The 21,501-nt window shown below is 51.4% G+C and overlaps 1 protein-coding gene across 1 annotated transcript; it reads left to right on the forward strand.

The window, feature by feature from the left end:
• Nucleotides 1–46: 46 nt before the first annotated feature.
• Nucleotides 47–18,169, forward strand: Spring1 (SREBF pathway regulator in golgi 1). Its single transcript, XM_038346674.1, has 5 exons — nt 47–245; nt 11,615–11,771; nt 14,949–15,100; nt 15,335–15,448; nt 17,403–18,169. The coding sequence occupies exons 1-5, from the start codon at nt 135–137 to the stop codon at nt 17,484–17,486; spliced, it is 618 nt and encodes a 205-aa protein (XP_038202602.1). The 5' UTR covers nt 47–134; the 3' UTR covers nt 17,487–18,169.
• Nucleotides 18,170–21,501: the final 3,332 nt, after the last annotated feature.

Genomic DNA, 21,501 nt, shown 5'->3' on the forward strand with positions numbered 1-21,501 from the left:
GGGCATCACTGGGCGGGGCGGGCGTGCGGCGGATCACGTGGCCGGGGCGGCTGCTGCGGGGAGGCTGGGCAGGGTTAGGAGCGAATTTAGAGGGTCATGCCGCGGGGTCGTCTCTGCGCCTGCGCTGCTCCGGAATGCAGAACCTTGCAGTGCTGCTGTGGCGCCGGCTCCTGCGCAAGCGCTGGGTGCTCGCCCTGGTTTTCGGGCTCTCGCTGGTTTACTTCCTCTGCAACACCTTCAAGCAGGTAAGCGAGTGCGCTCGGGACGTCTGTCCCTCTGATCCTTCTTCCTCCTCTAACCCTCCTCCCTCAGATCCTCTGTCCTCCCGCAGATCTCCTACCTATTTCCTATGCTCCTCTAGTCCTCCTCCCTCCTATCCCCCAGCTCTCCTTCCTCCCCCTTCGCTCCCCCCCCCCGTCCTCCATCGGTCCTCCTTCCTCTAACCTTTCGTCCTCCCCAGCCCTCCTCCTTCCCTTCCTCTGCCCTGCTTCAGCCCCCCTCCCGCCCTTCCTTCTTCCCTTCCTTCCTTCCGCCCATCCTCCGTCCTCCCCAGCCCTCCTCCAACCCTCTTCCCTCCCATCATTCATCCTTCTCCAGCCCTCCATCCTTGATCCTCCGTTCTCACACTTCTTCCCTCCGACCCTCCATCCTCTGCCTTCTCTGGTCCTCTGATGCCCCTCCCTGTGGTCCCACCTTGTAGTCCTTTTCCTTATAATGTACAGCCATTCTGTACTCCCTCCAGGCCTCTGATTCTCTTCCTTTAAGTCTTGGATCATCCAGTACTCCTCTTCCTGATCATCTGGTCTTCCCTCCACCCCTCCTTCAATCCTCTATCCTCTGTCCTCAACTCTGTAGTCCTCCTCCTTCTGATTGTTCCCCTCGCTCCTGTCCTCTGACCCTTAGCCTCTTGTGTATTGAAGGCTATATGGAGGGTCAGAAAGGGGGGACATCCCAGGTCTTTGTATCCTCCCTCCCCCATGCCAGACCTGGCTGGTAGGCCAGGCAGAGCAGGGACTCAGCAATTCATCCTCAGGCACGCTCCTGCTCTGCACCCAGACCTATCGGTGGACGGGTGGGCAGTAGGTAGAGGTGGCTAGGCCAGGAAGTGGCCAAGGGCTCCATGCTGTGTTCACCAGGCTCCTGGAGGTGCCTCTTTTTGTGCACATCTTGGTTGGGTGGATTTTTTTTTCCTTAACCTTCTCTTTTCATTTTGGTTGGGTGGAGTGAGAGTTCCTAGAGAGTTGCAATCCAGTTTTAATAGGAAATAATACCCGAAGTTTTCATTCTGAGTTACCTTGTGCCCCCTTCAGCTGCCCCTCTCCCCAATTTATCCTTTCATCCGGTTTTACTTCTTTTCTCTTATCCATTCTGTTTTTATGTCTCACAGTCTTTGCGTTGTGGGTTTTTGCTGTGCTACAGCCTGTCTTGTATCCCTCCCCCCACCCCCAGTCTCTTTGCTACCTTGTTACAAAAGGTGCAAAGTGTTCTCACTGCAATTTTATTGCCATTTTTTTTTTTTTTTTTTTTTTTTTTTTTTTTGGTTTTTCGAGACAGGGTTTCTCTGCAGCTTTTTTAGAGCCTCTCCTGGAACTAGCTCTTGTAGACCAGGCTGGCCTCGAACTCACAGAGATCCGCCTGCCTCTGCCTCCCGAGTGCTGGGATTATTGCCATTTTCTAAGGGCTAAGGGTCCAGAACTTAAGGGCTATTTAAACCTTCCTTGAAGGAAAGTCTCCTCAAATCTGTCCCTGCTTCTTTGGAAAGGCTGAGGGAGGCCACTGTCCTGAGGGGTCAAGTTCATGCATTAAATGTATAGCTGAGTAGTGTGTAGATAAAAGTAAATGCCACCTGGGGGCTGGGGAGGCAGGAGAGCTGGGGAGGGAGTGCTTCTCACCTCTCACCTGGTTGTAGGCACAGGCCAAGTATTGCAGAGGCATGTGTGGTCGTGTGAGCAGCTGGCCTTCATGAGTTGTGTCTGTAGACTCATTTCCACACCCCATGATCCTTCCTTTGTCTAGGGGACCTTAGCGAGTGCTGCGAACTGACCTATGTTTTCTCTGTATACCTGCATAGGTGTGGACTAGCTTTGTTGTTCCTCTGTGTACCATTAACATCTCAGTATGTTACTTTAGATTAGCCCTGCCCAGAAAGTCCCAAATTCTTCTGTCTTCTGCATCCTTTTTCTTCTTTTCTGAATGGTGTGTGTGTGTGTGTGTGTGTTCTTACCTTGTCAAGATTTGACTTGAACCTGTAATCCTCCTGTCTCAGTTTTCCAAATTCAGGTAATTGTTTGCATTACACCTCCTGGAACAGAACCCTTGGCTCTCCTCTGCCAGTTTTGTGCCTTCCCAGTCCTCACCATCTCCCTAAGTGACTTTACTGTTAACACTTCTGTCATTCTTTTCTTTCTGTCACTTCTGTCCCCAAAACATTGGCTCTGGCTCTGCAATGTCCTGTGCCTGTTCATTGGCCAGAATTGTGGCTGTCGCCCACTCGGGGCCAGGACACTCTGGTCTATTGCCTGGACGGGTGTGCAGCCCAGCAGCTTTGCTTTCTGTTTGTCTCACAGTCTGTGCAGTGGCAGGGTTGATGATCTAGACACAGTTTCCACCATGGCCTTCCCAAATGGGTAATTCTTTGCTCAAGTGAAAAGAGCTCCTTTGAGTTCTCTGTGTGATTGAATGAATTTTGGTCATTTGGAGACCAACTGACCACAGCTAATGACTCAGGTCATGCTGGTGACCCAGTGTCATACACTCCCCTGCCTGCCTTTATGCCATTTGCATGTGTGGCAATTACAAACCCGGTATTTCTTGTTTGTGGGCTTGCTCATCTGTGTCACCTCACCCTTCTTTACAACACAATTTTCTCCAGCACAGAGACCTGTGTGTCTTGTTCAGACACTCCAGCCTTCTTCTCTGTCCCTACCCCCAGGATTTCCAGGGGCCGGATATTGGTTCAAGTGAGTCTTCTTGGTGGGGGTGACGACTTCTCAGCCAGTTTATTCCTTTTTTTTCCTTCTTAATCATGGCTCAGATGCTGTCTACCTGGCAGCCTTCCCTACAGCCACATTTTAGCTACTGTGTGTGTGTGTGTGTGTGTGTGTGTGTGTGTGTGTGTGGTGATGTGGTGTGTGAGGTGAGGGTAGGCTGTGGCATCTTTTTTTGTTTGTTTGTTTTTACTTGCGATTTAAGTCTTTTAGCAGGGATTATGAAATCCCTAGACCTGTTGTGTTTGTCTTTTTGTTTTTGTTTTTGCTTTTCTATTTTCTCTGAAGCCAGGAGCATTGATAACATTGCCAGCCTTTGCTGCCCTGAGCCTTTGATAGTAGATGAACAGTGCATCTATGTGCAGAGCCTGAGACTCAAGTCCCGTCAGGGTGGAATGAACTTGTCGTCTTAGTGTGGGTTACTGCAACACCACATGAACTCTGGTGGCCTGAACAACACACATGCATCCTAGCAGCTAGGAGGTTCCAGACTCGGATGCCTGCAGATTCTGCATGTGGTGTTCCCTCTGCCCCCTGCCCCAGCTGCACACTGGTCCCTTCAGCCCCTTTCAAATGTACCAGTCCATCTATCCCTGGGGACTCCACCCCATGACCTCACAGAATTCTAGTTACCTTGGAGACACTCCACTTGTCAATCTGTGGATGTCACTATCAGCTAATGCCATTTTGGGAGTGAAGGGTTTGGCACTGATTCCAGTGTAGCAATGGGTATTCAGTTCACAACTGGGTAGCTGCACACAACTCGGTTGGCCCTGGGATGCTGTCACCTGTGAAATACAGCTCTTAAAAGTGGCTGGTAGGAAGTACTGTCAGGTTGTGAAGTGTAAGGCATACTTGTGCACACCCAACCAGCCCTGGGTTGTTAGCCTCCGCTTTTGCCCTTGGGTGCTGAGAACCTGTGTTTCAATTCTGGTTCTTTGAGCCCTCTTCTGTGCAGCTCTTGAAACACCCTCCTGTGCGGCTCTTGGAGCAATCTCTTAGAGCACTCTCCTATGTGACTCTTGAAGCACTCTCTCTTGGAGCACTCTCCCGTATGACTCTTGGAGCACTCTCTCGGAGCATTCTCCTGTGCGGCTCTCGGGAGCACTCTCTTGTGCGGCTCTTGGAGCACTCTCCCTTATGACTCTCGGAGCACTCTCCTGTGTGGTTCTTGGAGCACTCTCTTGAGTGGCTTTTGGAGTACTCTCTCTTGGAGCACACTCCCTTATGACTCTTGGAACACTCTCCCTTATGACTCTTGGACCATTCTCCTGTGTGGCTCTTGGAGCACTCTCTCGGTGCACTCTCCTGTGCTGCTCTTGGAGCACTTTCTTGCAGGTCGCCACATTGCTTTGCCTAAGACTCGTTTATAGCTCCCACCTCTTTTATTCTCAGGTTTCAGGCCATTTTCTTCTCGTGTAGCCTGGCCTCATGTCTGTGGAGTGGGACCGAAGGCTGGGCGCTGCTCATCCGTGTCGTTCTCAGATCCTGTGGCCATCTTCTCCGCCAAGTGTCCTTCGCAGGACTGGAGTGTGATTAGGAACTGGACCTCTGAGAAGGGTTGGTGTCTGACTGTGTTACAGACCAGCCCAGATTTCCAAATTGAGGTTGTCCGCTTGTGACAAGGTGACAGAAGTAAACCGACTAACGTTCTGTGTGTGGTGTTTTTAAAAAAAAATGGGATCATGCTGTTGGGGGTGGTGGTGCACATTTTTGATCCCAGCACTTGGGAGGGCGAGGCAGGCAGATCTCCGTGAGTTCAAGCCCAGCCTGGTCTACAGAGTGAGTTCCAAAAAGGTGGGGATTTCAAAAATATAGATTCCTCTGGCTTCCCCCGAGAATCCAGGTCTCACACTTACTGGTGGCCTCCAGCAGGGGTTTGATGACCCCCATTCTTTAATCTGTGCTGTCTGCACTCTCTTTTGGTCTCTTGCTCTCTCATTCTGGTTCTTCCCTGGCCTCAGAGGGCCTGGGAAGCATAGCCCCTGTGGAGATGGCTCCCTTCATCCCTCCTTCTCTTCTTGGGTTTTGGTCCTGGTGCGTATGTAGTTCCCATCCTGTAGGCTCACTGTGGGGTACTGGGAGCACAAGTAAGACATTTGTATTGTGTTAAACTCTTGGGGATTTGTTTTTCAGAATAATCTAGCCGATCAGCTTCTAGAATATGGTATGCACACCCCAGGAGAATCCCCTTCAAGAAGTCTGTGAGGTCTAAATTAGATTCAGAAACACTTAAACCATGGTGGCCATGTTCACCGGTGGTGACACTTACCTCAGCCATCATCAGGCATGATGGAAATTGCTCTAAGAGCGTGAATGGGAACACAGGTGGTGGTTCTCAGCACACCAGGACAGGGACGGCATTTGCCCCACATCAGTGATTCTCCACAGGGGTCATCTCAGACCGTTGAAAACACAGTTATTTACATTACGATTAATAACAGTAGCAAAATTACAGTTATGAAGTAGCAATAAAAATAATTTTATGGTTTGGGGTCACCACAACATGAGGAACTATATTAAAGGGTCGCAGCGTTAGGAAGGGTGAGAACCGCTATCCTAGATAGAGCGTAATCTTTCCACCTGCTTAGGCAGGTAGAGCAGCTGGCTCACTGAGAAGGAAGTCGGGAAAATGACTAATTTTAAGCTCCTGTCTGCTGTGCTGAGGCAGGAGTTAGAGAGCCCATGCTGCCTTCTGCGTGCTGAAGTCTGGCTGAGTTACAAGCTAAACTAGCCACCCCCACTCCCAGCCACATTCTTGTCTGAAAGAATGGGTGGTCAATGGTTTGTTCACCTCAGAGTTTCGCTCGAATGGAGAGAGCCTTCTCCCTCATAGAGGTGTTCTGACCTTTCCCACTGCCAGGGATAACACACGAGTTTCCAAGTGAAAGCTCGAATTTTTGGAGTCTGTGTTCCTCCCCGGAGCTTGTTGCCTTTCCGTGGCTGTGATGTTCGCAGCTGTGAGTTTGGGGTATATTGTGGCAGAGTGGGACACCGCTTGGCAGCTCCGTGAAGATGTGTTCGCAGAGCAGTGCCCATGGGCGAATCCTACAGGCAGCACTCAGAGTCCAGGTGTGCCCTCTGAAGTGGCAGTTCACCTGGGTGTGCAGTCCCGTGGTTTTCAGTAAGGTCACAGTGAGGTAGCCGTTACCACTGTCATAATTTAGGGTGCAATCGTCGACTTTCCCCTTCCTGTCAGCCCTCAACAATCTCTAACCTACTTCCTGTTAAAAAATATATTTTTACTGTATTATTTATTTTGTGTGAGAGTGTTTGTATGATGTTGGGGGAAGGCAGGAGTGTGCGTAAGCCCCTTTGCTCATGTGGCCATCAGGACAGTTTGGGGAGTCAGTTCTTCCTTCCTTCCTGTCACATGGTTCCTCAGTTGTCAGGTTGGAGGCCAGCATCTCCACCTGCTGAGTCATTGCAGTGGCCCACTGGGCCCAGGAGCTAGACACTGGTCATCGGGTACCCCCGAGCCATCTCTCCCATCCCCCACCTGGTTATTTCATATAGATGGAATCGTATGTACGCGTGATCTTCTGTGAGCGCGGTGGTGTTTCCAGACTCAACTGTGTTATCTTGTGACCCAGTGTTCCCATGTAGGTAGCTGTCACATCAGTCCGTGTCACTGATGGGCATTGGGGCTCCGTCTTTGGGCAGAAAACACCCACTTGGTGAGTTTTTGTGTATCCATCCACTCACTAGCACAGGCCTGCGACTGAGCTGCTGGGCCGAGGCCGAGCGCTTTGCCTGGCTTTTTGCGGATCCTCGTGGCTACTTTCCATTGGTCGCCCTGTAATAAACATGTAAGAAGGACATCTTTCAAGTTTGGGCATAGAACTGGGTGTCTAGTGTGGTACAGGATCAACCATGGTGCTATACAGAGTTGTCCACTGGCACAGAGACTTCACAGGAGGTAAACGCCCATCCTGGCTTTGTTCCACATAGTGGCCAGCAGCAGCTGTCTGGCCTGTCACTCTGTGTGTGTGTGTGTGTGTGTGTTGGGGGGGGGGTCATCTCACTATGTAGCCCTGGCTGTTCTGGAATTAATTAAGTAGACCAGGATGGCCTCAAACTCACAGAGATTCACCTATCTCTGCCTCCCAAGTGCTGGGATCAAAGGCGTATGTCACACCGTACCCAGCTTATAAGATTCTTTTAAAAAATCTTTAACCAAAAACCAAAATCAAAAAGAAGAACCAGTGGCTAGCATGCCATGAGTTCATTAATAAATACTTGATTTAAAATAAATATTTTCAGAGTTATGTTTTAGTTTTCCACCAGTAGACACGAACTCATACTGTGGGTCCCCCACGGCTTGGGCTGTTCCCACACAGGCCCCCTGCTCGCTGCGTCTTTGTGGGTCAGTCCTTCCTGAACGTGATTTCCGGCTTGGCTGGCTGCCGCCCAAAGCTGACCCAGTCTGGGCTCCATCTCTCTTCTATGAGGTAGAGGCGGTGAGAGGAATGCCCCCGGTGATGTTCATCACAGAAGGAGAGGAGGCTTGTGGCGCCCAGGTCCCCTGGGCCCCTTGACTCTTCATCCCTAAGACACCTCGAGCTTGTGTAGCAGTCTCTGCCCAGACGGCCGCCGACCCAGTGTCTTGTAGCCTGGGATGCCTCTTTTCTTTGGGTTTCTACCTTATTAATGCTTCAGGGGATAATTTAAGTTGTTAGAGATGGGAGTGCAGGAGCGGGTGCTATGGGGGAGAGGGTTGGGGATGATGGTGACCTGGGCACAGCACTAGCACAGGGGCACTGAGGTCTACTCCCTGGGTGCCTGCCATCTGTGGGAGCGCGAGAGAGGGTAAGCGATGACTTCAGACACTGATCTAGGATGTGCGGTACACTAGCACAGGGTGGGTCAGGGGATGGCAGGGTGGGACACTTCTGGGGGCATCAAGTGAGGGCTAAGGTTCTCTTTGTACTTAGGTGTTGCAGCGTTTTGTAGGGCTGGGCTGTCTGCTCAATTCTTTGAAAATGCATTAACCCCCTTTGCTGGAAAGCAGTTACCTATGTGGATGGGTGCCCACTTATGTTGTCTGCATTAAAAGAGTTTGTTTGGGGCTTGCAGTTTCAGAGGGTTAGGGAGCCTGGCAGCAGGCAGGCAGACAGGCATGCCAGGCATGGTGTTGGAGCAGCAGCTGAGAGCTCACATCCTGATCTACCACCACAAGGCAGAGAGCTAACTTGTGCTTCTGAAACCTCAGAGCTCCCCCCTCCACCACCACCACACCACCCCCCCTCGCCCCCATGACACACCTCCTCTAACAAGGCCACACCTCCTCATCCTTCCTAAACAGTTTCACCAACTGGGGACCAAGTGTTCAACTATATGTACATATGGGGGCCGTTCTCATTCAAACCACCCCATGGGCATTATAGGAAGTGTGGCTGAGTACAGAGAGAGCTGCCTCACTCTTTGAAACTGGTTACCAGCAAAGACTTGTTCTCTGCAAACTTTACAGAGCATGGCACTGGCATCATGGAGTCACCAACACGGCATTCCTGTCCTGTCCTTTCTTTTGTTTTTTGTTTTTTCGAGACAGGGTTCCTCTGTACCTTTGGAGCCTGTCCTGGAACTAGCTCTTGTAGTCCAGGCTGGCCTCGAACTCACAGAGATCCTCCCGCCTCTGCCTCCCGAGTGCTAGGATTAAAGGTGTGCGCTACCACCGCCCGGCTTCCTCCTGACCTTTCATTGGTATGGTTTTGCTTCTCTTACTTGAGGTGGACTGGCTTCTCCCTTAACATACAAGTGATTCCACCGTCTTTAAAACCCCTCAGCATGGGAAAGGTAGCCCCATGGCTAAGAGTGCTTGCTGCTCTTGCAGAGGACCCGGGATCTGTTCCCAGCTAACTCCAGTTCCGTGGGATTCAACACCCTCTTCTGGCTACCATGTACACCCCTCCCCCTCACACAAATAATAAAAATAAATTTTTTTTAAAGTTCTTTATGATTCTTTACAACTATAATCCCCTGCTTCCGGGCTGCAGTTCTCAACCTCAGATGTTTGCAGCGGCCTTGGTCTGTCTCCTCTGTTGTTCAGACTCCTGTGCAGATTCCTTAATGTCAGCTGTGCGTCTCTGGAACACGCCTTTCATTTGACCCTTCTAATTACCCCTAAGACCTACACTGCATGCTTCCTAATTAGCCTTTTAAAAACCTGAGGCGAGGCCCTGTGTGTGCATTGGCTGTGCAGGCTCCACAGCTGCTTGCACTTACAAAGAACGTTCTCTTGTGTCTCTGTCCGCTTCCGCTCCCATCCTTCCTCGGCAGTGGATCTGTGTGGACTTCTAACATCCTGAGGCGTCGGTGGCTCTGAGTCACGACCACAGCCTTTGTCAGCCGCCTCTTGGAGCACTCGAGTAAAGTAGGGCACTGTGTAAGAATTCCCTTTGGGCGGATTTGTTCCTATTATCGCTGTCTGAGACAGGGTCTCTCTATGTAGCCCTGGCTGTCCTGCATTGTCTTCATGTAGACCAGGTTTCTTTGAATCCGCAGAGATTCGCCTGCCTCTGCCTCCTGGGCACTGGGTTAAAAGTGTGCGTCACCTCACTCTTGAATCTTGAATGAAAACAATACACATATTTGTGAAAGCCTTGAAGATGAGACAGCCCGAAAGGGCAGCAGGAACTCTGTTGGAAAGCCTGGTACCCACTGGATGGAACTGGTCTTCTGTCCCTTCCATATGCTTGCCATCTGACTTTAAAAATGTCACGGCCGACTTTTCACCCGCAGAGTCCTCTTGGCAGAGGTTTCGAATGTTCAGGTTTGGCAAATTCAGGTGCTGGAGAACCACAAGGCTGGGGGCCTGTGGCAGAGAATCTCCTGGGATACACTGTCAGGGTCTGCTCCTGAGAGACTTGAAGGGTGCACCTAAGAGACCCCCCGCCTCCCCTCCTGCAGAGTTGACACCTGTCCTGTCCTGGGCCTGCTAGCCACATCTTTAATGAGAAACAGAAAGGAGAGGCAGTGCACAGGGAAGCCATCTTGGAGGACTGTTTTCCATGAGCACACTGAAAGAGGGGGATCCAGTCCCAGTGGTTGTGAGAGAGGTCATCTGGGTAAATGCTGGAATATTGCAGTGGTGGGTCAGACTTTGGGACAGTTATCTGGCCCAGCCTAGCACTTACCACTGTGAGGGACTCACGGGACTTTTCCAGAGTCCCACACTGATCCGCAGTGTCACCCCGAAAGCAGAGCCAGGGCTTGTGTCTGGTCTGTGGAGGCTGTGTCTCTTTAATGACGGCGCACCAGCACGATGGATTATTTATGCGTCTGTAAAGATTTGATTATCTAGATAATGCGGGGCCTTGGGCATGTTTAACCACCCAGTAGCGCCGAGAGCGACTGTAAACGTGGTCAGAGGTGAGCATGCCGAAACCAAACGTGCACACCTTTAATCCCAGCACTCAGGAGGCAGAACCAAATGCATTGTATTTAAGTGTTGGGATTCTAACACTTAAGTTTGTGAATTTCATGTTGATAAGCATTGTTTTTGAATGACCCTTTTCTTTTGGATAATGATGTACAAGGATGGCATTGTTTCTCATTTAGTCTCTCCTGTGGTTAACAATCAACATATTTCCATGTGTTTTGGTTTTTTTGCTTTTGTTTTCCTGCGCAGTATTGAAGCAGAGTTGTGGGAAAGCCCAGCGTGTGGTTTCTGTAGGAAGGCACTCACTAAGGAGTTTCCTAGAGCAAGGTGTGGACATGCAAGCATGGTGGTGCACACCATGATCCTACAATCCCAGCATCTGGAGGCTGAGGCAGAAGGATTGCTGTGAGTTCCAGGCAAGCCTGAACTATAGAATGAGAAGCTCTGTCTTAAAACCCAAAACAGGCCAGAGGGTTTTAGAGGGTCATTTAGAGTTGTTTTGTTATTCATTCATAATTAGGTGCATCCAAAAGTGACTGCTTTGTGCTTGGCTTGTTTGCAGCGCTGGGCTGGGCTCCATTCTCTAGTTTAAAGGTGTGGCTCCTGTCTAAGAGAAAGATCCAGGCTCTCACCCCAGGGCCACTCCTCCCTTGGTTTGCTAGGCAGAGGGCTATGTAGCCAGAATGGCGTCTAGGAGCAGCTGTCAGATGGCTGCTCTATGTTTTCACACACAGAAAGACCTTTGCGAGTTATCAGGCCTTGCCTCGCCCTTAAAGTTAGGCCCCTGGTTCGGGTTTCCTACACAAGTCCTTGTCATGGCTGAGGCCTCGTGGACCAAGCTGTCAGGCGACAGTCTGGGATGATCAGACTAACATGTTTTAGAACCTCCTGGTTCTAAAAGTGTTCGTGCTTCATGTTCTGTCCCGTGGTGTGTGCTTTTTAGTATTTCAAAGCTTAAATTGCCTGCAGGGGGCAAAGTTTTTCTTCTAGAATTCCATAGACTCTTTTATCTGCCTCTGGGGCCTTGAGTGATCAGCACAGCCACTTGGGAGGATAGCTTTAACTTACCACATTTTCCTGCTGGCTTATTTTGTGACTCTGCTCAGATTGTGCCCTCGCCAGGATTGGTGGGGCCGGGGTGGAGGGGGTGTGGAGGGGGGCGGAGGGGGGCGGAGGGGTATTCTCATGCAGGGCAAGTGAAGCGGGAAAAAATGAACCTTCCTTTCCCCCTGTGGTCTCATTGCAGGAAGAGAGGGCGGTAAGAGATCGGAACCTTCTCCAGGTTCAAGACCGTGAGCAGCCCATTCCATGGAAGGTCCAGTTTGACCTGGGCAACAGCAGCCGCCCCACCAACCAGTGCCGAAACTCTGTTCAAGGGAAGGATCTCATCACGGACGAGCTGGGTACAGCCTCCCTTCCCTGCTCTCAAGGCCCTGGGACTCTGGACAGCCTTCCCTCACAACACTTTGTCCTTCCTGCTCCTCTGTGTCTTCCATACCGTTCTCTCTGTCCCAAGCTCCCTGCAGCATCTGGGAAGCTTGGCTGAGGAGCCAAACTCCTAGCAGGTTCTCTTTGCTTACCGCTCCAGCCTTGGCCTCAGGCCCAGACCACTTCCTGCCAGGCACAGGCACAGGGGTTCCTCATCTTGTTTCGCGCGCACGCATGTGTGCGTGCATGTGTGTGTTGTGTGTGTGTGTGTGTGTGTGTGTGTGCACCACGTGGTGTTTGTGGTGGTCACAGGCTAACCTGTAGGAAATGTTTTTCTGCTTTCGCCATGTGGATCCCAGCGATTGAACTCAGGCCGTCAGCCTGTTAGCAGCCTTCTTTGCTGGCAGAGCCATCTTGCTGGCCTGTAAGTCTTCCTATAAGGAAAGAGAAATTGCGCGCAGGCCTGTTACTTCACCAAGAAGATGCAGTTAGCAGACAGCAAGTTGGGGGGATTAGGGGCCCAGCTTGGAGGCCAGGGCTTGTTTCTACAGACTCAGCAAACAGGAAATCGTAGTACAGGGGCAGTTTGTCGTTTTATTTTCCTGTAGCTACAAAAACAGTGCTTTCCTTCCGTTAATTTAGGTCAGACAGACTCATAGATTCCTTTAGTTAAAACATCTAATATTCACCTTCTCAACCCCTGGAAATTCCACAGGGGCCACAGGTTTTATTTTGCCTTTACAAATATGGGAAACGTGGTTTTTAGTAGAACAAAACAAACAACTTACGACTGTTGATGCTGTTTAGTAACGAGATGCCACCGTGTCGCTAGGGTGACAGCGCCATTAAACCAAATAGCTAATTAGAGTCAAAAACTTCTCAGAAGCTGGAAGTTAATTTTCCAGGCAAGACCAACACATTTGCTGGCCCTGGTCTCACAGGACTTGGCGGAAATAATAACTGCAGGCTCATCGGCACCGTGGTGTGTGTGTGGACTGAAACATCACAATGCCCCGTATGGTTCATGTAGGGTTTTTTTTGGTTTTTGTTTTTTCAACTAAAAATAAAGAAGCGCTGGAGAGATGGGTCTGTGGTCAAGAGCGCTGAGTGCCTTTGCAAAGGGCCTGCCTGGGTTTGAGTCTCAGCAGCCACGGAAGGCAGCTCCCTAACTGCCTGTGACCCCAACTCCCAGAGATCCAGCGCCCTCTTCTGGTCTCGGTGGGAATCTGCACTCACATGTGCACACACATATAGTTAAAAATTACACCGGGAAAGGCATGGGTAAGCCTGCTCTCCTCAAAAGTTAGACCTGGTCACTGGGAGGTGAGCACCAGAGTGAGGGCTGAGTGCCGGGAGTTGGCAGTGGGAAGGAAAGGGCCAAGGGCAGGCGGTGTCAGCAGGTTGCTCTTGGGGTGCACGGTATTGTCCATCCCCATGATACAGGGCTCCTGTACTGTTATCATCTGGGGTGGAATCCTCCCTGGGAATTCTGTTCAGAACCCTTGTCAACAGCATGAGCGGGGGCAGCTGGGGCGGAAGCATCTACTAGGGCTTATCTTCGCTCAGGAGACACCGTAGCAGAAACAAAACAGAAGCCACCAGCTCCCAGGTGGGTGGGAGTTGTTCTCTCCTGGTCTCCCTAGTGTGGAGTGAGGGCCCCCTAGTGTCCCCTCTGGTGTCAGGTTCTGCCACTCTGCCCTCTCCTGCACAGACCTTGTTTTCCAGAGCAGTTCTGAAAACAAGTTCTTCTCCACCAGCCTCATTCTCTGGAGACAGAGCTGGGGCACTCAGTTGGGCTGATGCTGGGGACAGCTGCTGCACACCTGAGGGCCACACACATACCTGAGGGGCCCTGCACATACCCGAGGGCCACACACGCATACCTGAGGGCCCACACAAGTACAGGAGGGCCCTACACACACACCGGAGGGCCCTTTTCCACACCTGAAGACCCACACACATACCTGAGGGGCCCTGCACACACCTGAGGGCCAGCATGCATACCTGAGGGCCCACACGAATACAAGAGGGCCCAACACACACACCAGAGGGCCCCTTCCCACACCTGAAGACCCACACACATACCTGAGGGGCCCTACACACACCTGAGGGCCCCCACATACACACCAGAGAGTTCCTACACACACCTGAGGGCCAACATGCATACCTTAGGGCCCTACCACCACAAACACACACCAGAGGGCTCCTGAACACACCTGGAGGACTACACACATACCCAAGAGTCCCTGCACAGACCTCAGGGCTAACATATATACCTGAGGGCCCCTGCACACACCTGAAAGTCCACATGCATGCCTGAAGGCCCCTGCACACACCTGAGGGCCCCAACATACATGCCAGAGAGCCCCCACACATACCTGTTCCCAAAAGGTGCAGGGAGTTGTCTCCCTGGATGCTCTGAATAGTAAAGCAGCCCCAGCGAGGAGGCCTGGCTGACACTGGACATGCATATCTGTGTGATGGGTTTTCTCAGTTGATTGAATTGGGTTTTTCTCTCCCTCAAGGATTTGAAAGCATCATCCCCAGTTCTCAGGGGGTGACTGTGTCCCTCCCCCACCATGTTTGTGTACACTGGAAGCAGAGTTATGAAGGTGGACTGTGACATCCTATTTTAACAGTCCCTTTAAGTGACCACAACAGCAAGCATGGAGAAGCCATCAAAAGCTGTGTGCTTGCTTTTTAAATCCACAAAGTACTCGTTTTTTTTATGAATGGGTGCCTTGTTTCTGTTTTAGACTTTTTATTTATATATTTTATGTATACGAGAGCTCTATCTGCATATACACCTTCATGCCAGAAGAGGGCATCAGATCCCTCTAGAGATGGTTGTGAGCCACTATATGGTTGCTGGGAATGGAACTCAGACCTCTTGGTAGAGTACCCAGTGCTCTTAACTGCTGAGCCATCTTCTCCAGCCCTATCTCAGACTCTTTAAAAGAGGCCGAGGTGAAAGATTGCCTGCTTATGTTAACGCCCAACCACGTGGGCGTGGCGTAGCGTGGCATGGTGATGAGCTCACACTTACACAGTGGACTGGAAACTGGTTGAACACAGTGACAATGTGGATCCAGTTAGTGGTGACTGCCTAGGCGAAGCCAGCCTTGGTGCTCAGCCACGTCCCTGGCTTTCAGGCTATGTCTGCGAGAGGAAGAACGTGTTGGCGAGCGGCTGCTGCGATGTCAGGGTCCCCAGCACGAAGCGGTACTGCTGTGAAGGCTGCTTGGTCAACGGTTGCTGCGAAACCTACGAGTACTGTGTCTCCTGCTGTCTGCAGCCCAGCAAGGTAGGGACTCCAGCTCCCCGCCGCTTTGTCTCCCGGGCATCTCCTGGAGTGCTCAAGAGGAGCTTTATAGGTACACTTGCCTCCCCCGAGAGAGGAGCTGGTCCCTGGCTTGTGGTTCCTTCGCAGAGAGGACCATGCTATTGCTAGCCAGGGATCTGGTGGGTGAGAGAATCGCTCCGGGCAGGCTGGTTTGGCCTGCCATTACTACCAATCCTGAATACTTTGTTTCCATAGCAACTTCTGCTGGAGCGCTTCCTCAACCGGGCAGCTGTGGCCTTCCAGAACCTCTTCATGGCAGTTGAAGACCACTTCGAACTGTGCTTGGCTAAGTGCAGGACTTCGTCGCAGGTCAGACGTGGTGCTGGCTCTCGCTGGGGGAGGTGGGAGGGAGGCAGAGCTGGAGAACAGAGCCAGGGTGGGAAGGGTCTTCGTTGGCACCATGCTCTGCTGCTTTGGGGGGTGGCGGGATGAGACGTGTAGGTGCAGTAGGCGGTCATTGAGAGGAGGCAGTCACTTGTCGTGGGGCAGATCTGTGGCTTGCTTCAGGATCCCAGGGGTAGGAGGTGGGTATTTAAACGAGCATGGATCATATCTGAGGCCTCCAAGGCTCTTGGTGAGCATGCACTGCCTAATCCTGAGTGCTCTGCTCGCTTGCCATGCCCCTGCCACCCATGAGGTGCCCTGGGGGGGGGGGGCACATGCATACAAGCCAGGACAACTTTTTGAATGTCAGTTCTCTCCATACACCACGTGGGTCCTGAGGCCCAAACTCAGGCCATCAGCCTTGGCAGTGAGCACCTTTCCTTGCGGTGCCATCTTGCCGGCCCAAGTTCCCAGCCTCTGTGGCTGGGCACTTGTCATAGCTCTCCGTAAGACGTCTCTTCCACAAGCACACCCCGCTGGGATAGCCGACTCGTGCCTGTCTCTGGCCCCCTGTAAGCTTTGGGTTTGTGCTTGGTAACTCCCTTTTGCACCTCTAGTTCACTGTGAAAATGTCTGGGCCAGAATAGAAGGAACTCTGGAATGTGAAATTCCACTGGTCTTGAAGGGGTGGGGGGCTTCCCAGGTAATGGGTGTAAGGGAAGTGTGAGGGGGCTCAGCCGACTCGCTTGCTCTTCCTGGCTAGTGCTGGAAAAAGGGACTGATATTATTATAGCAGCTTCCTGTAGCCAACAAAGCGGAAGGTACTTCCTGTTGTGCGAGGAGAGACCGTTCTCAATGGCCACTTGGTTCACGTGCCCAGAGACTGGGCTTCAAGTCTGCTAAGTGCAATTAATAAGGTGCATAGCTTTGGTAGAGGCTGATTAATGAGCCCTAGAGCAGCCAAAACCTCAAATGGCTCAGATGACAAGAAAAGTTTAGAAAATCTATCATAGGGGTGTGTCGGGGGGTATTGTCTAGGCTCAACTTCACTTGCTGTGCCCAGCCAGAGAGGCTCTTGGGAGGTGCTTGGCTTGCGCACAGGCCCTTAGTGCATGACGGCCATTTGAAGTGGCGTCTCCCAAGTCCCCTGCAGGACTCCTCACCAGGGACCGCATCTCTCTCTGACCACAGTCAGGTGCCAATCCCACTGCATCTCCATCTGTTTCGGATCATTTTCTTCTTTGTATACTTACTATTGTGTATGCGCGTGCACGTGTGTGTGTGTGTGTGTGTGTGTGTGTGTGTGTGTGTGTCTGGCTGGCTGTGGCTGTGGCTGTGGCTGTGCCACCACATGTACGTGGAGGTCAGAGGACAGCCTATTGAGTTTGCTTCTCATTCTTCTGTGTGGGTCCCGGGGATCAAACTGAGGTCCCTCAGGCTTGGAGGCAAGCGCTGTGTTAACCCCTGAACTGTCTCACTTGTCCTTGTTTTTGGGTTTGAGATGGGGTCTCATGTAGCTAGGCTGGCCTCAAGTTCACTGTACTGCTGAGAATGACCTCGAGTTTCTCTTCCTCCTGACTCCCATGCTGGCATCACTAATGTGCACCGCGCCACCCAATCCCAGGGCTTCCTGCATGTTAGGCAAGCACTCTGCCAGGCTGTGCTATACCTTAGACCCCATTTCAGATGGATTGAGAAGTAGTGTCAAGATGCCAGGTTGTTCAAAAAACTGCCTGGTAGACAGAAGAAGAAGAAGAAAAGACACAGTAGCAGCATCTTGTCTGTTTTTGTGGCTCTCAGGGCTCAGAATACTACTTCATTCCAGAAAGTTCCTTAAAACCCCAAGGCACGCTGGTTTTGAGGTGGAGTGGGCGGGGATTGTGTGGCAGTCACTGCAGCTGACTCTCTGTGTCCTTCTCCCGTCTTCCTTCGCCAACAGAGCGTGCAGCATGAGAACACGTACCGTGACCCCATAGCCAAGTACTGCTATGGAGAGAGCCCACCGGTACTCTTCCCCGCGTGAGGCCTGATGGAGAGACACACGCAGAACCGGTCTGGTCCACGTGAGATAATGAAGGAGAAAGCCACGCGAGGACCCTTGGTTTTGAGCATGTCCTGTGGCATCCATTGTCTCTGGCTCCCTCACCACCAGCTGAAGCAGACAGAGCTGTTCTGTAGAGCAGGCCCTGTGAGGCCCCGGCACCTTGCCCTGCCGTGGTTACAGCGGCGGGGCCAAGTGTTCATCCCATGTTGCAGTTACTTAATGACGTCTCAGAGTGTGGAAGGTGCACTGTTTTGTGCAGGACACCTTTGCCCGTCCAGTTGGATACACTCGAGGAGGCGACTGCTGTGCGTGGTCCCTCACTGTCACAAGTGATGTCGTTGCCGCGCCAGACCCAAGTGTGTCTCCAGGAGTGTGGGTGTACGGACTTACTTTTGGTTGTTTTAACACCTGGCCAGCAGGCCTTGTATCCATAACCCAACATCTAGGGGTGTGTAGAGCCTCAGGGAGGTACTGGTCCCCACTGAGCCTGCGTAGAGCTGCCCTGGTGTGCTCATATCCCTGAAATGGTGGTCGGAGGCCTGGACCCCCCATGACTCTCCCAGTGGAATTTGCTGTCACTGTGCCCATGTTGAAACCCCTCCGCCTCGGGGCAGGGGAGCCTTTCCCTTGTCTATCACAGAAGCCGGTGGGGACCTGGTGAATGCGGTTTGTGGCACTCTTTCATTCTTACCGCGCTCCGCTCCTGGCTGTGTGCCAGAGGAGAGCTTGTTACGCTCCTACTCCAGCCTAAAGTTTCACATCCGCTCTCAGAGGGAGATGTATGTGGTAGCTACGCCGGAGAGCATCCCAAAGGTGTCCAGTGCTTGCAGGGGTGGGCAGTTGTCACCGGTAATGGAAGCTTGGGTTTCAAGCTTCAGGGCAAGACCGCTCCTTTTTGATTCTCTTGTCTTTTTCTCCAGTCTCCTATAACACACACGGCTCCCGGAGACCCTTCACTGACCCTTACAGAGGCCATGGCATTTGTGGTTTGGGTTCAGGTTGCCCTGGCATCAGGCATGAGTCTCCAGATTTTCTCCCTGCAGCTTGATAAAGCCGTGTCTCCCAACTGTGTTTGCCTTCGGGTAGAATTTCCTTCAGCTCCCTCCTGCTTCCTTCCTGCTCACCTCTGTGGAAGGAAGGACAGGCTGATGGGCATTGTTCTCGTTTGGGGTCGCCATGCTGGGATCAGATCCAGGACTTTGTGTGTGACTGGCAAACTTCTGCTACTGAGCCCTGGCCCTGGCCAGGGAATCGATTTTTAGTGTTAGATCCCAGTGATTCTGTTCCGTTTGCTCTGGACTTCTCAGTTTGTGGATTCAAAGTTCACGAAAGAACTGGGTGCACCTGCACATTCTGGTGCATTCTGGAATGTTCTGGCACGTTCTGACGTGTTCTGGCTTGCTCATTCTTTCTGGTAACTGGGAGATATATAATTTTTTTTAAGACAGGGTCTCCCATAGGCCAGGCTGACATCCAGCTTCGTATGTGTTTGACGCCAGCCTTAAACTCCTGCCAAGTGCTGGTGTTATAGGTGCATGCCAGCTGCCTGGCTCATCAGCCCTGTAATGCCAGTCTACCCTTGGTCAGCGTTGGAGTTTGTCAGTCTCTCCCTTGGGTTCATTTTCACTCTCAAGATTAGTGACACGGGTTCAATGTAAACATCATGCCTGTTGCCAGTTCTCTCTGACCGGGCACTTGAGAGGCGTGACTGGAAAGGCGTGTGTGTACAGTCCTTGAGTTCATAGACCCTCAACAGTTGAGATCAAGAATCCAGTTGACTTGTGTTTCACTTGGGAGATGAGGAAATAGCGTACCCTCCCAAGTCCCTGCCAAGATAGAATAATCAAAACCCACAGAAGAACTTCACCTCGAGTCCCGCCCACATGTCCTCCAGTGCACCTTCACACCCTCTCCCCTGAGCATGGACGGCTTCAGTTATCCCAGACGGGAGAAAGCAGCATCTGCTTTCAGTAATGCAAAGGTCACTTTTGATGGTGGAATGTGGGGTTTGTGTTTTAATCACGCTGGGGAACACACACACACACACACACAGGAGAAGTCTGGGGAGGGGGCTGGGTGAGAAGAGCCACAGGTAGGAGTGGTATTGAAGCCTGGAGGCCAGTGTTCATGTCAGTATGCTAATAGGCGCCATAGTTAGGCATTTGTCCTCAGTTGTTTTGGTTTGGTTTTTTTTTTTTTTTGACCTGATAACTAACGATAAAATAATTACCTAAAAATCACACAGCCTAGAGATAACCACCAGCTATTTTCGACTTCTCTGTGACTTTCCAGGCAGAACAAACAAAAATCCCAGGGTGTTCTTCCCCCGTGGAAACACTGCCTGTGAGTCTGTTGTCTGCAGGCCCGTGTGTGTGACACCCATTGAGGACATCTGGTCCCTTCCGTGGGGGTGGCCTGCTCTTACTGAGCACGATGGTTAGCTCAACTCCTGCGGCCACTTCTCCACGGGGGTTGGAGGTATCTGTCTGTCCATCCCTCAGTTTGTTTTCAGTGTTCTGATTTGTATTTATTATTATTATTTTTTTATTTTTAAGATCATGAGCCTGTGTGTACCAGCTCATACTAAATAGTGAGTTCCGGGTTGCAAAGAGGATTTTCTTTTTTAAACTTAAGATGTTTAAGGGGCAGGTAAATTAGCCCAGTGGTTGAGCACTGGCTGCTCTTCTCGTGGACTTGGGTTCGGTTCCCAGAGCCCACACAGGGGACACACAGCCGATGGGATGGGAATGACCTCTTCTGACTGTCACAGGTACCTAATATGTGACATACATTCACACAGACACTACAAACACACAAAGGTAATGTAATAAAGATAAATCTTTTAAAAACTAATCATATTGGGCTGGAGAGATGGCTCAGAGGTTAAGAGCACTGACTGCTCTTCCAGAGGTCCTGAGTTCAATTCCCAGTAACCACATGGTGGCTCACAGCCATCTGTAATAGGGTCTGGTGCCCTCTTTTGGCGTGCAAACATACATGGAAGGAATGTTGTATACATAATAAATAAATAATAAAAAACTAATCATATTTAGTTATTGGGGGTACACACGTGACATGGTTTAGGTCGGAGGAAAAGTTTTGGAAGTTGGTATGTTTTTCTACCATGTGGGCTCCAGCATGGAGCTCAGGGTGTCGGTCTTGGTGGCCATGCCTTGGCCCACGGAGCCGTCTTGCTGGTCCAGCCTGAGTCTGTGTCCATAAGTTAAATGATAAAATACACAAGTGCTATTGATTGTGTTTATTAAGTCACAGTGAGCAGAACCCCAACATGGTTTGATTGGCCATTTATTTTGTCTTTCTTCCCATTGGTTACTACAGAACATTTTGAAATGAATTGAAGCCTTAAGTAATTCTCCCTCTCCTCCGTCTCCATCTCTTCCTTTCCCCCGTCTCTTTCCTTTGAGACCTGGTCTCTGCCCCATGCCAGCCTCACTCTCTGTCCTCCACCCTTAGCCTCTGGTGTTTAAACCTCAGCTGAGCTTCACTTCAAGCAGTTAGCTCACGTTCACAAACCCATCTTTCTACTAGATCTCGGGCTGTGGGCTTGTAACGGGGGGGGGGGGGCAGCCCTTCTCCCACCCCTGGCCCTCAGGAGACATTTGAAAGCATCTAGTCTCCCTATAGCTGGAATGGGGAAGGTTCCACTTGTCCCAGGTGGGTGGTGGTGGTGGTGGGGTCGGTGATGCTACTCACTGGCCCACAGTGCCTCAGACACCATGTAGGCTGGCTGTGCTGAGCTAACTGAGCCCAGCTCTGGGTCACAGCTGCGCCCAAGGCACGTCCCTACCCTGGAGTTCTACCAGCTGAGCGCTGATTAAATTACCTGTGTTCCCCACAGGGCATGCTCACAGCAGCGCGTTCCTGCCTCGAGGCATAGTGTGGTTATCCTGCCCTGTGTCCTTCCTGAGCTCACCGAGCAGACCCTTATCTGCAGAATGAGCTGGAGGTTTTGTGACCTGTTGGTAGAATGGAG

This window comes from Arvicola amphibius, chromosome 10, assembly GCF_903992535.2.
Source record: "Arvicola amphibius chromosome 10, mArvAmp1.2, whole genome shotgun sequence".
Classification (NCBI taxonomy): domain Eukaryota; kingdom Metazoa; phylum Chordata; class Mammalia; order Rodentia; family Cricetidae; genus Arvicola; species Arvicola amphibius.